Source organism: Nilaparvata lugens, chromosome 11 (assembly GCF_014356525.2).
Source record: "Nilaparvata lugens isolate BPH chromosome 11, ASM1435652v1, whole genome shotgun sequence".
Taxonomy (NCBI): domain Eukaryota; kingdom Metazoa; phylum Arthropoda; class Insecta; order Hemiptera; family Delphacidae; genus Nilaparvata; species Nilaparvata lugens.
The window spans coordinates 35,735,256-35,752,704 of record NC_052514.1 but is presented as its reverse complement, the minus strand read 5'-3'; the positions used below and the strand labels follow the sequence as shown (position 1 = coordinate 35,752,704).

The 17,449-nt window shown below is 35.7% G+C and overlaps 1 protein-coding gene across 1 annotated transcript in view; it reads left to right on the top strand.

Annotated features, from left to right (window-relative positions):
* Window positions 1–17,449, top strand: part of LOC111054938 (exportin-2) — a 92,971-nt gene that overhangs the window by 16,581 nt on the left and 58,941 nt on the right. The window contains 8 exon segments of the mRNA XM_039437290.1: window positions 4,729–4,821; window positions 6,351–6,518; window positions 7,906–8,035; window positions 9,211–9,374; window positions 10,677–10,727; window positions 10,729–10,867; window positions 14,042–14,169; window positions 16,967–17,141. Coding sequence (XP_039293224.1) covers window positions 4,729–4,821; window positions 6,351–6,518; window positions 7,906–8,035; window positions 9,211–9,374; window positions 10,677–10,727; window positions 10,729–10,867; window positions 14,042–14,169; window positions 16,967–17,141 — 1,048 coding nt within the window.

Genomic DNA, 17,449 nt, shown 5'->3' with positions numbered 1-17,449 from the left:
TAATTTTATTTGCGTTTATTTCTTGATTTAATTGAGTCAGAGTGGATTTTTGAATTAGTAGAGTTCCATTTAAAGCTTTACAGGTTTCAGTGTTTTGATTGATGCTACCTTGCAGTTGGTTCATTTTTGTGGACATATTAATCTGTTTGTTTTGTATTTCTTTAATATTGTTAATATTTTTGTCAACTGTAGTTGTTAAGTTTTGATTGGCAACGGTAATTTGTTTGTGGATTTCTTGGTGGCAATCGGCCTTAATGTTATTTGTTATATCCTGAATAGGTGTAGTGATTTGTGTAGTTAGGTTATCTATCCTTTCATTGAGTTCACATGTAACCGTATCCAACCTTTCCGATAATCCTGCCGTAACTTTATCCTGACTTTCTTTTTGTAGGGTTATCATTGCTTTTAACTCTTCCCTATGACTCTCTACTTTAGTTTCAATATTATCCAACCGTTGTTCTACTGATTTTATAGCGCCTGTGGTCTCTTTCATACCCTGTTCCACTGTTTGTTTATTTTCCTCTTTTACTGTAGCAATCTCTTTTTTAATCTCCTGCATCATACTATCCATTGTTTTTTGTAACATAATGTTGAAAGTGCTACTAGTTTGTTCCATTATTACCTTTTGAAGCGGATCTAATTCTGTGATTGAAAATATACTTTGTTTGCCCAGGTGTGACTCGGCCTCCGGCGATGCGGGTTCTGCAGGCTGCTCCTCGCCCCCTTCAAAGTTGATCTCTACTATCCGTTGATTCAATGGTGTGTCAGCGGCGTCGATTCGAGTGGAGGATAGAGGTTGCAGACCTGGTGGATCGAAGACTATCGACCCGACGCTTCCTGGTTCCCTTTCTCGTGGCGTATTGGCATCTACCGTGGTGGGGTTTGATGTGCTCGGAGTCGACAAAGTGGGATCTGTGCAACCGCCGTACATATATGAAACTTCAGAGTTTGCGGGAGTGTGATTCATTATGTCAAATATGATAAATGCTAATTAAACAGTGATAAGAATGATAAGCGAGAATGCTTAAAAAAGAGACACAAACCGGGACTTACAGTGAACAGTGATGTGTAAAGTGTTTGGATACTCTTACAACAAGGTATTTATACTTAAGTTTTTTACAATGCTCTAGCGCCCCCAATGTTTTGTTGATTATTCTTGGCTAGTTTACAGGCTGCGACTTATTTTCCAACCGGCTTAAACACCTAATATATTTTTGACTAGAAAGTAATAGCAGTTTAGGCTTATAAAATATAATCTCTCTCTATAAACATGTAATTTTTCACAGTACTAATAATATAAAATTTTCTTTAAAACATATAATTTCTCTCTATTTAAAGCTCTTGTTTCCCCAAAAAGTAATACAAATTTTCCTTCGCCAGTTTTCCTCACAACTCGTATAAGTTATCTATAATTTTCAATATGGTTATTGACCTAATTTCAAATAATTATTCAATGAGCTTGGCTCTCATCATCAGTCCCACGTTGTACGACATGTCTTTGTGTCACGTTATTCTTTATATTTAAATAACGATTAGCCTCCTGCTTGGCATCAGTCGGTAAAGCATGAGATTTGATATAATTAGGTCGTGGTTTTCTAATAGTATTCAGTCTTAAAAAATCTTGATAGGCCTAGATATGGGCTTCTCCAATAACTCTTGTAATTCAATAAATAATAATATATATATAAATGATACTTATACTATAGTGTTGAGGAATAAAAAATAAATTGCACACCATGAAAGTTTCATACATATATTACACAAATAATGCAAAGATCAATCGAGGCAAAAAATATATATAGAGCGATAAAAAATATAATATAAAAATAGAACAATAATTTTATATCAGCAAAATATCACAGGCTAAACTTTATATTCTAGATTTATGGCACGAATCATTACCATGTGCCTTTATCTTAAAATCATATGCATTCTTTGCATGTAGCTGCGACATGCACTTGCTAATACTTGTCGACTTGGATAATTCAATCAAAAATATGTGCTCTAAGATCAGCTTGATAAATTAGCCACTAATAATCCAAATATATATATATATTAAAATCTCTAGTATTTAGTAGATTTATTTGTATCGAATATATATTTTTATCTCAGGGTGCAAGATTCGGCACCTGACGGAATAGGTAGAGCCATTCATCTAGTGAATTAGAACTATGATAAATTATCGCAAATTGTATTGCAAAAAATTAAATATTATATGCATATGTTTTAATAGCCTAGATTTCGTACTTCTTTGATTAAATAGAAATTTCTAAAATATTGATCTATATATTTTTCTTTCAATTAAATACCTTTAATACTAATTTTTACTTGCGCAAGTATTACTCTTATTAATTTCTCAATTTATAATAACCCTTTCGGCGAGCTAGCTTTGATCATCAGATTAATTCGAAGCACTAGGGCGCCCATCACTAAATTCAATTTAATCACTCACGTGTCGAAAATCTTCTTGTAAGCCGCCGATGTCGATCCAACTCCATGTGGTCCGGGAATATGGTAGCCGGAATCGTCTCCTCCAAGGGGTTATAAATTTAATTAAAATGAAAAATGACTTCTGCTTCACAATAGCATCACGAAGTCTTTTAAGAAATTTAATAATTTACTTTAACTTTAATTTTTACAAAATTATTAATAAGGTACTTCGCTCTAAAATATTTGGGGTCCTCTTATGGTGGCATCTGGCTGGCGAGTGCTGGTTCTTCCTTTTCAAGTTTTACAGATCCTCTTTCCGACTTTCAAATTAGCATAAAATTTAAATATCTTAATCCTCCGCCATTAAGTTCAAATAGATCTTACAAAAAATGCCAAAATATTGCTTAGATTATATGATTAATAATTTCTTTGCATTCGAGCCATATCGATAACATAGATTACACAAATTTTTAACACAAATCTAGTACATTTATATAAATATATATAAATATTTTTGAATTGGCCTACAGTTGCCGCCTATTAACTGCCGTTTTACTATTGGTGCATGCAAATTTTATTCGGTATTCATGCGCCTGGTAACTCTTATTTCCTGAATACATTAAATTATTTTTATTTGGTTTTTTATTTATGCTCTTTGCATGCTAGTTAATATTCTATACATTAATATTAATTCCATGCTACCTAATAATTAGCCACGTGGACAGGTGTTTTTTCACATTGCACACCATCCGATTGCAATAAAGCTCTGCCAAGGGGTTTTGGTCAGATTCTACGTTCTTCGGTTTGATCGATCTCTAGGTCACCGATCCGTGAATACATCTACATAACCTCAATCTTCAAATATTTTATATAATAATCTATTTATGAGCAATAAACTTCCTTCAAATCCTTTTTAGGTTCTTGTACCATTTAGCCAGAACAAGCTGATGCTATCTAATCTTGGTTATTATCTGCTTGGCGATATTAGCCAATTACTTTATTTTTAGACCTATTACTATTTCTGTTAGGGCTTTTTATCTACCCAGATTTAATATGTTACAATGCCTATAGTACTTATGATTGATATGTTTATCTAAAAAATACAGAAATCCAAAGAGTACAAAATTATGAGTTAATCGAGCTAATGAAACTAAAAAGAACGAAGTAGCAATAGACAGTTGAATAATTACGCAATTAAATAGAAAAAAGACGATTATAAGAAGGCTATTCATATTATAAGATTAAGCTGAAGATTATTATAGAGATGACATTTTTTCACGCTATTATTTCAAAATTCTAAACTCAACTAACCTAAAACTCAATTCATAAATAGAAAACAGAGCAGACGACGCAAACACAAGCGGTGCACCCTACTTGCATATTTAGCGCTTCCGTGAGCTATAAAAACAAAGTAAGGCTACAAAAGCGAATCAGCGATGAAAAATCTTTAAAATACGTGAGCATTTGCTCGAGAGTTCAGGAGCATAAGGTAAGAGTAGAGCTTATTCATATAAAGATGAGCAAATGCTTTTGCTTCTACGTTTTGCTCATGAGCAAAACCTTATGCTCCATGCTCTTGCTCATGAGCATTTGCTCTGGTTTTATTCATATGGGCCATTGAATCTAGGTTTTTCTCATGAACCACCGTCAAACTACTCTTGTTAGTCTTTTTCTTTAGGGCTACTCTTCCATATAAATACAAATTAGAAATCTAAGAACACTTTTAAAATTGTTCAATCACAATTAAAAAATTGAGTGATTGAACAATTTTAAAAGGGTACTTAGATTTCTAATCGTTATTTATACTCTTGTTAGTTTTAAACTTATTTTACTGACTGGTTTTGTATTATTTTGTTTGCATTAGGCTCAAATTCAATCTCCTTATGCCCGGTTGCACAACAGCCAGTTAAATTTTAACCGTGATTAATTTCACGTGAACCAACCTCTGATTGGTTCTCGTGGAATTAATCACGATTAAAATTTAACCGGCTGTTGTGCAACCGGCACCTCGTGTTTAATATTTATATCTATCAAGTCTATCCCAACATTCAAGTATAATTTCTCCTCTCTCTATCATTTTAATGATGTACCAATTGTACGAATAAATAATAAAGAATGAAAGTAGTCTAGTTTTCAAGTTAGAAACTAAAAACTCGCCCTGACTTGTTTTAACAAGTACAGTTTACAAGTCAATTTCATCCATCCTCTTTGAATTCTTCCGTTTATAAATTGTTTATTGATTTGTTTAATATATCTTCTTGAATGCAATTCAATTACATTTTTATGTATCTATTACAGGATCTGCCTGAATACTTCGAAGATAACATGAAAACATGGATGGTGCACTTCCGTAATCTGCTCACTGTCGATGTAAAGTGTCTTCAGACAGGGGTGAGTTCAACCAGTTTATCATCTCAATTTCATCCAAAATACAAAGTGGCATTCAATCATTGCAACACTAATTTCATTTTTGTGATTAGAATCTATTTTCCATCAAAGTTCTAGACTTAATGGAAACATATTGTTCCAAAACAATCTGAAAAACGAACTATTTGTAGACTTGATATTTGTTTCTGAGTTTGATTCAATTTGTAGGCTTAATTTGTTGTTGTTCATGTGATTACATAGGCCCGGTTGCACAAAAAGTTTTTATTTTTTGTCAGAAAAGTATGATTTGTCAAAAACCTTTTTTGCCGCATCCGCATGTTGGTCCAGTCGCTGGGCCAGCCTGCAATGTGACCAGTGCCATAGCCACCTCTAATACAAGGCCGCGGCCTGCGATGTTGCAACGTCGCAGTGTAGGCCTAGAATCTAATACATGATTGGTGATAAAGATTTTAAAAAATACCAGCTGATCTTTTTCACCAATCATGTATTAGATTGTAGGCCTACACTGCGACGTTGCAACATTGTAGGCCGCGGCCTTGTATTAGAGGTGGTGGCTATGCCAGTGCCCAATAAAGGCCAGCGTTGGCAAATCACCCATCCACACTCTGGCGCTGGTCGTCATTGGCCTCCATTGGACCAACATGTGGATGCGGCATTAACATTTTATTCTGGGTAATTGTCTGTATCTGTAAGCATTCATGATTCAAGATTCGTTTATTGTCAGAACATTAAAAACAATAATGCAAGACATCGTCAAAAAATATACAAACAATCACAATTTATCACAGGTCAAAGAATTACATCACATTATTTAGTATTTCAAACTGTAAGGTTAGCAGTTACAACAAATTTTACATCAATATATCACAGGTCATAAAAATTACATCACATTATTTATGCATTACATCAAGTCATTTATACTGTAAGGACAGCAGTCAATTAAAATATTTTTCTCACAAATTTTGAACTGTCTAATTTCAAGCTCTTTTATTTCAACTGGTAACTTATTGTACATTCTTTTTCCAAACTCAAGAAAACTATTCAACATAATGTGGTAGTTACACTGAGTCATTCTGAGTGCTGTAGCTTGTCTAGTAAAATGGCTGTGAACATTACTATTGATTGGAAAACTGTTTACATTTTTCTTTATGTACATCATGCATTCAAAAGCATACAGTGCAGTAATTTTCATGATTCTTAGGCTTTTAAACAATGGTTTACAATGGGTTCTACTATCCTTATTACAAATTACTCTGATAGCTCTCTTTTGTAATATAAAAAGATTCTTCACATTTGAATCTCTCCCCCATGCAACAATGTCATATGCCAAATGAGACTGAATATATGCGTGATAAATAGCAATCAACACATCAAGACTAACAATATGCCTTAATCTGCTAAGCATAAAAATACCTCTATACACCTTACTACACAGTAAGCTGACATGCTTTTCCTTGCTTTCCATGCTTTTGCATTGTTCTAGTTTGCTCCATCAAATTAATTAATTAATTACTAAACCTTTAATTTTCCAGGATGATGAAGAACCAGGCATAATAGAACAGCTGAGGTCACAGGTTTGCTCTAACGTTTCCATGTATGCGCTGAAATACGACGAGGAATTTCAGTCGTTTCTGCCCGACTTTGTCACCGATATTTGGAACCTGTTGATCTCCACGGGAAAGCAGCATAAGTACGACTCGGTGAGTAGTGATTTTTATCCCTTGAGCCTGTATTTCACTAGTAGAGTTAGTGGTCGAGTAACTGGCATACTCACTCTACTCTACTTACTTGGTCGAGTAACTGTTTTCACTTCAATTGAGAATAGTAGGTAAAGTGTGTTGTCTAGTGAACAGAACTACTTCAAATGTCAATACTTTTTAATAAATTAACACTTAAACACTTATTAACACTCTAATAGATCAACACTTTTTAATAAATTAATACTTTTTAATGAATAACAATACTTCTTAAATTTGATAGCCTACGGTACGACTCTACTCTACTAGCTCGAGACTGTTTTCATTAGGCTGGGCACACACCAATTAGTCAAGAAAAGACAAGACATGATCAGACACGTTTAATCACAATACTTCACATAGTTGCTTATGAAGACATGTCTAATTGCAATGACTAATCAGTGTGTGTTGCATCATAAGTAACTATGTGAAGTATTGTGACTAATCGTGTCTGATCATGTCTTGTCTTGACTAACTGGTGTGTGCCTAGCCTTAGCATTGTAGTGGTAGAGTAGAGTGAGAAGCGGTGGTGGGGGAAGGAAAGTGGTAGAGTACTATCCCACGGTGCTATCCCACTCTACTCTACTAAAAACTAGTACTCTACCATGAACGTTTTCATTGGGAGAGTTCACAAGATAGTTAGTACTTGCCCAGGGAACTCTACCACTAACTCTAACTAGTAGTTATGTGAACAGTAGACCTCACGCAGTATTCTCATCCACAAGTACCTGATTGAAACTATAGACCTTATGGAAATACAGCAATAGACTGGCTTCTCCATACATCTGTGTAATCACTTGTCAGCTGATTTATGATGAATAATTCTATAGTCTGATTTTTACTCTAATATTGGTGTATGAAGGAGGCTCCTTTTTCCTTCTATATTATCCTTGTAATGCAAAATTTCCAAAAACCTTGTATATACGTCGACGCGCAATTAAAAAACGAACATACCTGTCAAATTTCATGAAAAACTATTACCGCGTTTCGCCGTAAATGTTTGCGCAACATATAAACATTTGAACATTTAAACATTCAAACATTTAAACATTAAGAGAAATTCCAAACCGTCGACTCTTCACTTCGCTCGGTCGATAATGAAAACCAGGATAAAGCCTGGTTACTAACTACAGGATAAGTGTGTCGAATATGTGTGAACGGTGTGTCCGTTTGTGTTTGAAACGGTGTGTGCGTTCACACATGTTGACACACTTGTCTTGTCGTTAAGTGGCCGGCCTTACAAGTTTGTGTTACTGAAAACATCGACATCGAGCTCTGTATAGTTTTAAATTGAAATGTGTTGGTAATTTTTATATAAAAATACATTTCTATTACTCTTTTCAATTTTTAGTTGGTGAGCAACGCTCTACAGTTTTTGGCAACAGTGGCTGATCGAACCCAGTACCGGCATCTTTTTGAACAACCCGAAGTTTTGAGCAGCATTTGTGAGAAAGTTGTCATACCTAATATGGAGTTCCGACGTAAGTTTAGAAAGTATAAACTTTTTTCTCTATTCTATCAGCCAGGTTATATCTGACCTCACCCGGTTATATCTAACCTGCTAATATTCTATTATTAGGTAATAGAATATTATTAGTAATAATATTATTATTACTAATATTCTATTATTAGGTTATTAAGGTCATGCAGGTTCAATTTGTATCTATATATATTATATTAACCTGCATAACCTGTTAATATTTTTTGTTGTGACCCAAAACGTATTTGAATTCTAATGCTTTGTTATGGAATACATTAATAAATTTGCCTAATATTATGGCCTCAATGACTATGTGTAATAGAAATAGAGACCTTTTCAGAAATATAGGCTTTTGAACATGAATGATTGAATAAGAAGAATCAACAAACTGAATACATAACGGTTGCTATAGTTGCATCACCACATTCTTCCCCCGTTTGAGAGAATTCCAATTTCAGAGTTGTGAGGTTAAGGTGATAAATAACGAATAAATACTGTGGATTCACGTCCATCTTGATGAAAAATGAATGCATACTAGGGATTGGCTTGAATGAGTTCAACCTCTTCGACAAAAGGGTCGCTTTTTGATCTTCTAACTAGCTTCTTCAACCAGACTGTGCCAGGGGCTGAAAACTAATAGAAAATTGTAATAAAAATAGAGACCTTTTCAGAAATGTAGGCTTCAATCAACTAGAACTGAATGGTTGAATAAGAGGAATCAAAAATTGTAATACATAGCGCTTGCTATGGTTGCATCATCACCAGACTATGAAATGCTTGAAACAGTCTTCTAATAAGTGAGGATATTTATTATTAGACAGATTCTGTACAAAATCCTGTATATTCATTCGTCATTGTAGATTTATTTGACTTTTCTCATTTGTTTGACGTTTGTGTCAACATTGTATGTTTCATAACAATAAAGGGTTATTGATTGGTTATTATTATTAGCGTATGTCTTTCAATGGTGGGGAGACCCAAGGGTAGCTCCACCTCGCCGTATACAGTCCAAAATTCTAATGGGAAACATTGATTGATATGTAATCAAGTCAAACTCAGAAGACAGCTATAAAATACTTGGATGATATTTGAAGATATTGGTTTAGTATTAATTTTAATCATAATATCTATGTACCAGTTCTCCCCGGTTTTAGATTTTTTGTATTGCTTTTTCAGCATCTGACGAAGAGCTGTTTGAAGACAACCCTGAAGAGTACATTCGTAGAGATATTGAAGGATCTGACATCGATACGAGACGTAGGTCGGCATGCGATCTTGTCAAAGTTCTATCCAAGTACTTTGAGGAGAAAATGTTGTCTATTTTTGGACAATATGTGCAGGTTAGTTTAATCGTAGAGAAAGTATAGCATGAGAAGATATCCTGTGGTATAGGGCGTTTATGTTTCAAATTCCACTGTTAACTCAAGCCGGTTGTTCACATAGTTCACTTTTGTGAAGCTATATGACGTTGGTAGTCTCTGATACTGTGCCGTTCATAAACTCTTATCTGGCCAAGACAGTAATAAAAGTATACAATAATCGGCTTGAACAAGCAGTAAATTGTGGAAAATAATCATATACCACGGGATATCTAATTATTGAATGAAAAAGACTAAGAAATTGTCAAAAACCACTGATTTATTGATAATTAGAAAGACCGGTTTCGGTTATTACACCATTGTCAATCTCTGATAAATAGTTTATCAGTTTATCTGATATCATAGTTTATCAGTTTATCTGATATCATAGTTTATCTGATAAATAGTTTATTAGAGATTGACAATGGTGTAATAACCGAAACCGGTCTTTCTAATTATCAATAAATCAGTGGTTTTTTGACAATTTCTTAGTCTTTTTCATTCAATATGAATAATTACCACAATATCAACTTCTCATCTACACAAAAAGTGATATCTAATTATGGTAAGTTTAGTTTAGTTTAAGTTTATTATATTTACACTATAAATATTTACGGTTTGATCTTATTTCTTTATTCAGTATTTACTCCGTTGTTGTTTGTGTTCGCAACCTCAACATCACATCTGTTTCAATTTCTATCAGACTATTTTCGCGCGGTTGACTATATTGTGCAACGGTGAAGCCAACTGTGATCAGCCTGTAACAAAAAACCTCATGATGTGAAAACTTGACTTAATGAATGACTCAACTTCTCATTTAATTCAGTATCTTTAGGACTGGTCAAAGTAGGTACTTGACTTAGGTACTTACAGTAAACTGAACGAACTGATCTATCCTACTCTCGATTGAAATATAATTATGTTGGTCTCAACATAAAACTATCAACTCTTTGTACAGAGGACATTTACATCATCAGTTTGAATGTGATCTTGTTGCGTTCATTGAGAATGAAATATAAATTTCAAACATTTAAGACTTGATACCGCTAGAAACTGTTGCTTTACATATACATAAACATATTTTGTTGCTTTCTCTTTCATCTTCTTCTCCTCCTTCTTATTCTTCTTTATCTTCTCCTTCTTCCCCATATTTTTCCCCTCTCCTGCTTCTTTTTCTTCTTCTTTTTACGTTTTAGTGAAAAGTGTCACTTGTTTGAGAGTACTTGATTCCGAACCTTAGAAGAACCAACAACAAGTTGCAAGAACATGTGTGTTGTGTTGCAGGCAATGTTGCAGCAGTACGACGCCAACCCGGGCACATGTTGGCGACAGAAGGGATGCGGCGCTCTACCTGGTGACGTCACTCACCAACAAGGGCCAGACGCAGAAGCATGGCGTCACACAGGCCACATCACTCGTCAATCTGTCCGACTTCACTGCCCAACACATTCTGCCCGAACTCAATAAACCTGACGGTAAGTGGTTGATATCCCAATATTGTATCTTCTCTTTTTTTCCTCCTCCAAAGTTTATTTTTGTACTAGTCTCTGGCCTTATTCTAATAGTTATTTGTATATCTAGAGTGAAAAGTACTGTTTTTTCACCCTGAGGGGAAAGTTCGAAGCCCGAGGCGAAGCCGAGGGCAACAATTTTCCTGAGGGAGAAAAAACATTTTTCACTCGTGATATACATAACATTTTTCCTCCACCTAGATTTTTCTAAAAACTGCAAATAAAATAATTTTTGAAATTGTACGTGACTAAACAATGTGTTACAACGTAGGTAATCTAAAAAGTAAACAGAAACAGCTGGCTTGTAAGCACAGTTCTCCGCCGACAGCGCAATCTGTCGGCAAAAGTTGTAACAACAATGGCCGCCACAACTACAGCTATGTTGAAGTTCCCGTTTCAAATTTGATTAGTTAATGAGGAATATTCGTTGGCTGGTATTTTGAATAACATGGAATAAAAAAAATGTATACATTTTTTTAGTATAGAGATATGAAGTTTGTAATAATTTTAGCATGCAAACATAAATTTCATATATTGATCAAAGGTCTGGTTGAGGTATTGAATTTAGTTGGTTTAATGACTACTCTATATGCTTCCTCATCTGAGCTTAGACCTTCTAACCTATTTCAAATGTACGTTTTTAAAATAGAAATGCTTCCCATGTTATGGAGTTACTAAATGGAGTCACTTTTCCTCCCTAGGGAGTTTTTCTGTTTTTTAGTACCGAAAGCGAAAAAGTGACACTTCAATATTATGTTCGACTAAAGTCGCAGTCTCTTCTCGACTTGAGTCGAGTAAGTGCGAGATGAGCCTAACACATAGGTGGTGGGAATGAGATAGATGAGGATGACGGGGAGGAAGAGGAATAGAAGGAGATCGGAAGGAGAAGCGGAAGATCACCAACAGGCTTGTGCAGCTAAAGGTGCGTACAGATATACGCGCCGCGAACATGAGCAATTCAATTTCAATCAGCTGATGCCAAGCTTTTTATATCTGTATCTTACCTTTTCTGTAAAAATACAGATATAGTCAGCTGATTAAAAGTGAATTGCTCATGTTCGCGGCGCGTATATCTGTACGCAAAAGGTTTTATTTTATTAATCAGCTGACTATATCTGTATTTTTACAGAACCGGTATAAGATATAGATATAAAAAGCGTGGCATCAGCTGATTAGAAGTGAATTGCTCATGTTCGCGGCACGTATATCTGTACGCACCTTCAGCTGCACAAACTGTTGGTGATTTTCTGCTTCTCCTTCCGATTTCCTTCTATTCCTCTCCCTCCTCGTCATCCTCATCTATCTCATTCCCACCACCTATGTGTTAGGCTCATCTCGCACTTACTCGACTCAAGTCGAGAAGAGACTGCGACTTTAGTCTCTCCTCGACGCAGCATGTGTTTTCAAATGGTGACCAGTCGATTCTAGTCTCCGCGACCTCACGACTGTGAAACTGAGTCGAGCGCCGACTCGACATGTTGGTCGAGCCTCGACTTGAGTTGCGTAGTACCGTGCATTTTTAATGAAAGTGAGGTTATGTTTTATGAAAGTGATGTTCTATCACTTTAGATATGACAATAATAAGAATTAAATAGGACAATATGTTCATAATGATTATAAAATTTTGTTACATGCTAAGTAGTGACGAATTAGATCTTATATTTTGTAGTGTTACATTATTTATTATAAATAAATCAATAAAATAATCATTAAATATTTTTATAATCAATAGTATAAAATGAGTTAGAGGAATGTTGGTAATGTTGGTTAGGTTGTAAACGTGGAATGGAGACTGCTGTTTTTTAGAGGGAAAAGGAAGGGAAGAGAAAATTGTAAAAGATATGGCGGTAGGCTAGCAGAATAATGTGTTATGTCATAGCCTGCTATAGATAGATCTATATTATCTAAAGTAAGCCATGGTTATGTGTTCTGTTTTGAAAGTTTTTATCAAATTGACTTCTTTATTGAATAATAAATAAAAAATTGTGCTTCAATTGGAAAATATCGTGTTTTAATATTTGAATAATGTTACAATTTTCAATAAGAATTAAATAGGACAATGTATTCATAATAATTATAAAATTTGTGACATGCTAAGTAGTGACGAATTAGATCTTATATTTTCAATAAAGTAAGGTTAGAAAATGGAGTAGCATGGAACTGAAGTAGTGACAATGAGCAAGAATGTTGTAAGGTCGAGAGACAGGAGTATCCTCGACTGGAGTCGAACGATTTGAGTCGAGTTAGTGTGAGTTGAGCCTTTCTCTCTCTATTCATTCTCATTCTAATCGGTCCAATCGGTATAAGCTGTAGAAAAAATAAAAATGCGGATTTTCTTTTTCTTCTTCCTCTTCTTCTTTCTCATCTTCATCTTATTCTTCTCGTTTTTGAAGTAGAAGGGTTATTATACTAGTAGTTCTGTGAACAGTAGACCTCACGCAGTATTCTCATCCACAAGTACCTGATTGAAACTATAGACCTTATGGAAATACAGCAATAGACTGGCTTCTCCACATCTGTGTAATCACTTGTCGACTGATTTATGATGAATAATTCTATAGTCTGATTTTTAGTCTAATATTGGCGTATGAAGGAGGCTCCTTTTTCCTTTTATATTATCCTTTTAATGCAAAATTTCCAAAAACGTTGTATATACGTCGACGCGCAATTAAAAAAGGAACATACCTGTCAAATTTCATGAGAAACTATTACCGCGTTTCGCCGTAAATGCGCAACATTTAAACATTTAAATATTAAGAGAAATGCCAAACCTTCGACTTAAATCTAAAGCTGCGTACACATACTCGCGCTTCCAACCCGCACCGAGCACGCTCCTCCCTCGTACCGCCCTCGTACCACCATCGAACCACAGTCGCACCGCCCACGCACCCATCATGAACGTTACGGAAGATGTTAGATCTTCTCGCGTTCCCCGGTCGAACCACTGTTACTCGCCGGTCGATCATCAATCGCTCTGCTGGAGTGACGTTTGGTTGCGGAACAGAGCGACAGTCTGTACGCACCTTTAGACCTCACTTCGCTCGGTGAATTATGGGAATGGAGTCTGCAAGTTAATTGGGTCTGTTTCACATAGTTCTAGTACTTTTTAACTTTAATTTTGTCTCCTTTTTGTTCCAGTGAACAGCATTCCAGTAATCAAAGCTGACGCCATTAAGTATTTGATGATGTTCCGTAGCGTTCTGCCTGGCAGTGTTGTGGTGGGAGCATTGCCGCAGCTAGTTCGACATTTGGCCGCCAGGTCGCAGGTGATTCATTCATTCATTACTGTTCAAAATCTGCACATTGTTCACAATAGGCAATATCATTCAGTTGTGTAGTCTGTAGTCTAATGCCGCATCCACACGTTGGCCCAAGGGTAACCGTCCACTGGAACCATATTCAACCGATCCGTTTGGCCGTTGGATGGGACGAATCTGCCGGCCGTTAATTCGGTCAAATATGGTCGTCCATTGGAACCGTTTACGTTTATCTAGTTCAGTAGTTGGCTGGTTGCCAATTATTGAATTAACTACTATCATAGCCACCAAAATTTTTCATAAACAATTATTATATTGAGATTTTGAAAATTGAATGAACAAATATGCACTAAATTAGTTATTCATTACAATAATCTTACCTTCAGATCCTATTTGTTTAGCAATCTTGGCCCAAAGATTTCTTTGAACATCACGACGATGATATCTTTTGTCTTGCATATCAAACTTATCAACTTTTCATTGTCCATAGTTAAATAAATAAATAAATATCCCTTTTATTGCTTTGTTCAGGTTCATTACAAAATTTCAAATAAAATTATATAACATTATAAAACTAATTACATTACAGTAGCCTCTCTCTTAACCGGACATCGGTTTAACCGGACTACACTCCACGGAAGTGACATCTCTTTAACCGGAAAATAATTATCAGCACATCGGTTCAACCGGACTTGATTGGCAGGAAATGGAAACTGCTGTTATAATGGCTGTTTGGTTTTAAATATTTCAAATGTAAAAAGGCTTAGCAACTAACTATTTTCTTGTGTTTTGTGTTCACAGATATCATAATAAAGCGTCTAGTTTTATTATTTTTACGTAAAAGTCATTATTGGCTTATAAACTACAAAATATGCGTACCAATTTAACGACTTTTAGGGAACGTCGGTTTAACCGGAAAAAACGTTATCCGGACTGGCCTCAGTCCCGATGAGTCCGGATAAGAGAGAGGCTACTGTATTAAGCAATAATTAGCAGCTGCTGGGGAATATCCTTTTGTGATAGGATATTGTTGAGTACATCAATTTTAAGTCCATATAAAAATAAATTTTCAACAAAGCGAGTGTGTCAATCCTTGTACAGCCATACTTCCTTGTATACATTCTTCATTCTCTCCCATTCCTTTCTCTCTCTTGCAACTCTCTGCCACGTCGCTCCGCCGCATACTTTTCTGAACTCTTCGTCCCATCCATACGAAGGCCTTCCTCTACTTCTTCTCAAATTACGTGGGTACCATTCCAGTATTCTTTTCGTCCATCTTTCGTCCGTTGTCCTTGCGATATGTCCAGCCCAATTCCATTTTCTCTCTATTATCATCTTGCCTACATCTTTAATCTTTGTTTCATTTCTAATCCATAATTTTGTTTTCCTGTCTTTTCTTGTCACTCCTATCATTACTCTCTCCATCGACCTCACGGTAACTCTAAGTTTCTTAATTATTTTTTCATTTATAGTCCAGGTTTCGCAGCCGTACAAAATTACTGGTAGGATACACGTTTGTAGCAGCTTTTTCTTATTTTCCATTGATATCTTGGATCTGAATAGATAGCTGTACTTTTTGAACATTGCCCATCCTATTACTACTCTTCTGGTAACTTCTCCCCATTGACCTTCTCTCCCTATTTTCTGACCGAGGTAAATGAAATGATCTACTTTCTCTATCCTTCCGTCCTCAGTCACCAATACTCTATCATTTTTATCACTGTTATATGTCATTACTTTCGATTTATCAAAATTTACTTTCATTCCAATCTTTTTTGTTACTTCAATCATATCTTTCAACATACCGCATACCTCCGTATCATTTCTAACTATAACAATATCATCAGCAAATTTCAAGGCATTTAATTTCACACCGTTGATATTGATGCCTCTCTCTTGCCATTGCAACTTCATTAGAGATTTTTCTAAGACTGCGTTAAATATTTTAGCTGATGGTATATCTCCCTGTCTCAAGCCTCTATTCACTTGCATCACTCTACTTTTTCCTCTCAAGCTGAACTCACAAAAAAGTTGTCCATAGTTACAACTTTATAAAACAGATCAACTTCAAAAAACAAAAACAAAGAAGACTGTGAAACAATTTTAGGTTAGGAACACTTTGTTGTCTCAGTTCGGCCGGATAGAGCCGGAAAATCGCATTCAATTCGGATCGAAAAATTGATCGGCCGGAGACGGCCGTGCCCGGCCATATGAACCTGTTGCAATCGTCATGATGGAGTATTCGATCAATATTAGTGTTACTTGATGTCTATCATTCGACAAAGCAGATAGCGCTATCCTTTTCTAGCTCCGCTACACTCGTAAGGTCCACGTTATAATGAACAGAGGAGAAAGATAGGAGAACAGCATTGCCTTGCCACTGCGTTCGGAAAGCTGATGTAATATATCTGATGTAATAATTAATTTATAAAGTCCATTATAACGTGGACCTCGCTATAGGCACTAGGCTCCCTGCAGACAGGGACAGTAGTAGCTTCTACTAGCTGGGATGGTCAATTCCAATCCGTGATTAAACTCTTGATAAATAATTACAAAGAAGTTCCATATCATCAACAATATTGTATTCTACAAATTTTATTGTGCTTTTATTTCATTATGGAACAACTCCACTATAATATCAGTTTTGAAACTATTGAATTATTTGTGAAAGTGTTGTGCTCACATATAAGTACCATATTATCATTAACAAATGAATGTTATTGTGATTTTATATTATTATGAAATAACTCCATTTCATCCCAGTTTTGAAACGATCAAATCATTTGTGAGTGTGTTGTGTTGACAGGTGGTGCACACATACGCGGCGGCCACAATTGAGAAGGCACTGGTGCTGAGGGATCCAGGGAACGGGGAGGCTGTGGTTAGTGCCGCTCTGCTCGGCCCGTTGGCCACCGACCTGCTCCAGGGACTGTTCAGCACTCTAGAAGGCAGTGGCATCGAGAACGAGTATGTCATGAAAGGTACGTTCAAAGCAAATCAGTTTCCATTCACAAAATTCAGCTCTCATTCATAAAATTCAGTTCTCATTCATAGAACGAGTAAGTCATGAAAGGTACGTTCAAATTGAATCAGTTCTCATTCACAAAATTCAGTTCTTATTCACAGAACGAGTATGTCACTCATGAAGGGTACCTTCAAATAAAATCAGTTCTCATTCACAGCAAATGTTCAATGCTATTGTTCTCCCGTTACTCAGTCATAGGCCGGCCACTCAAGAAGAAGACGTTGCAAAGGTTGAAAAATGACAGTCATAGAACGAAGAAGTACG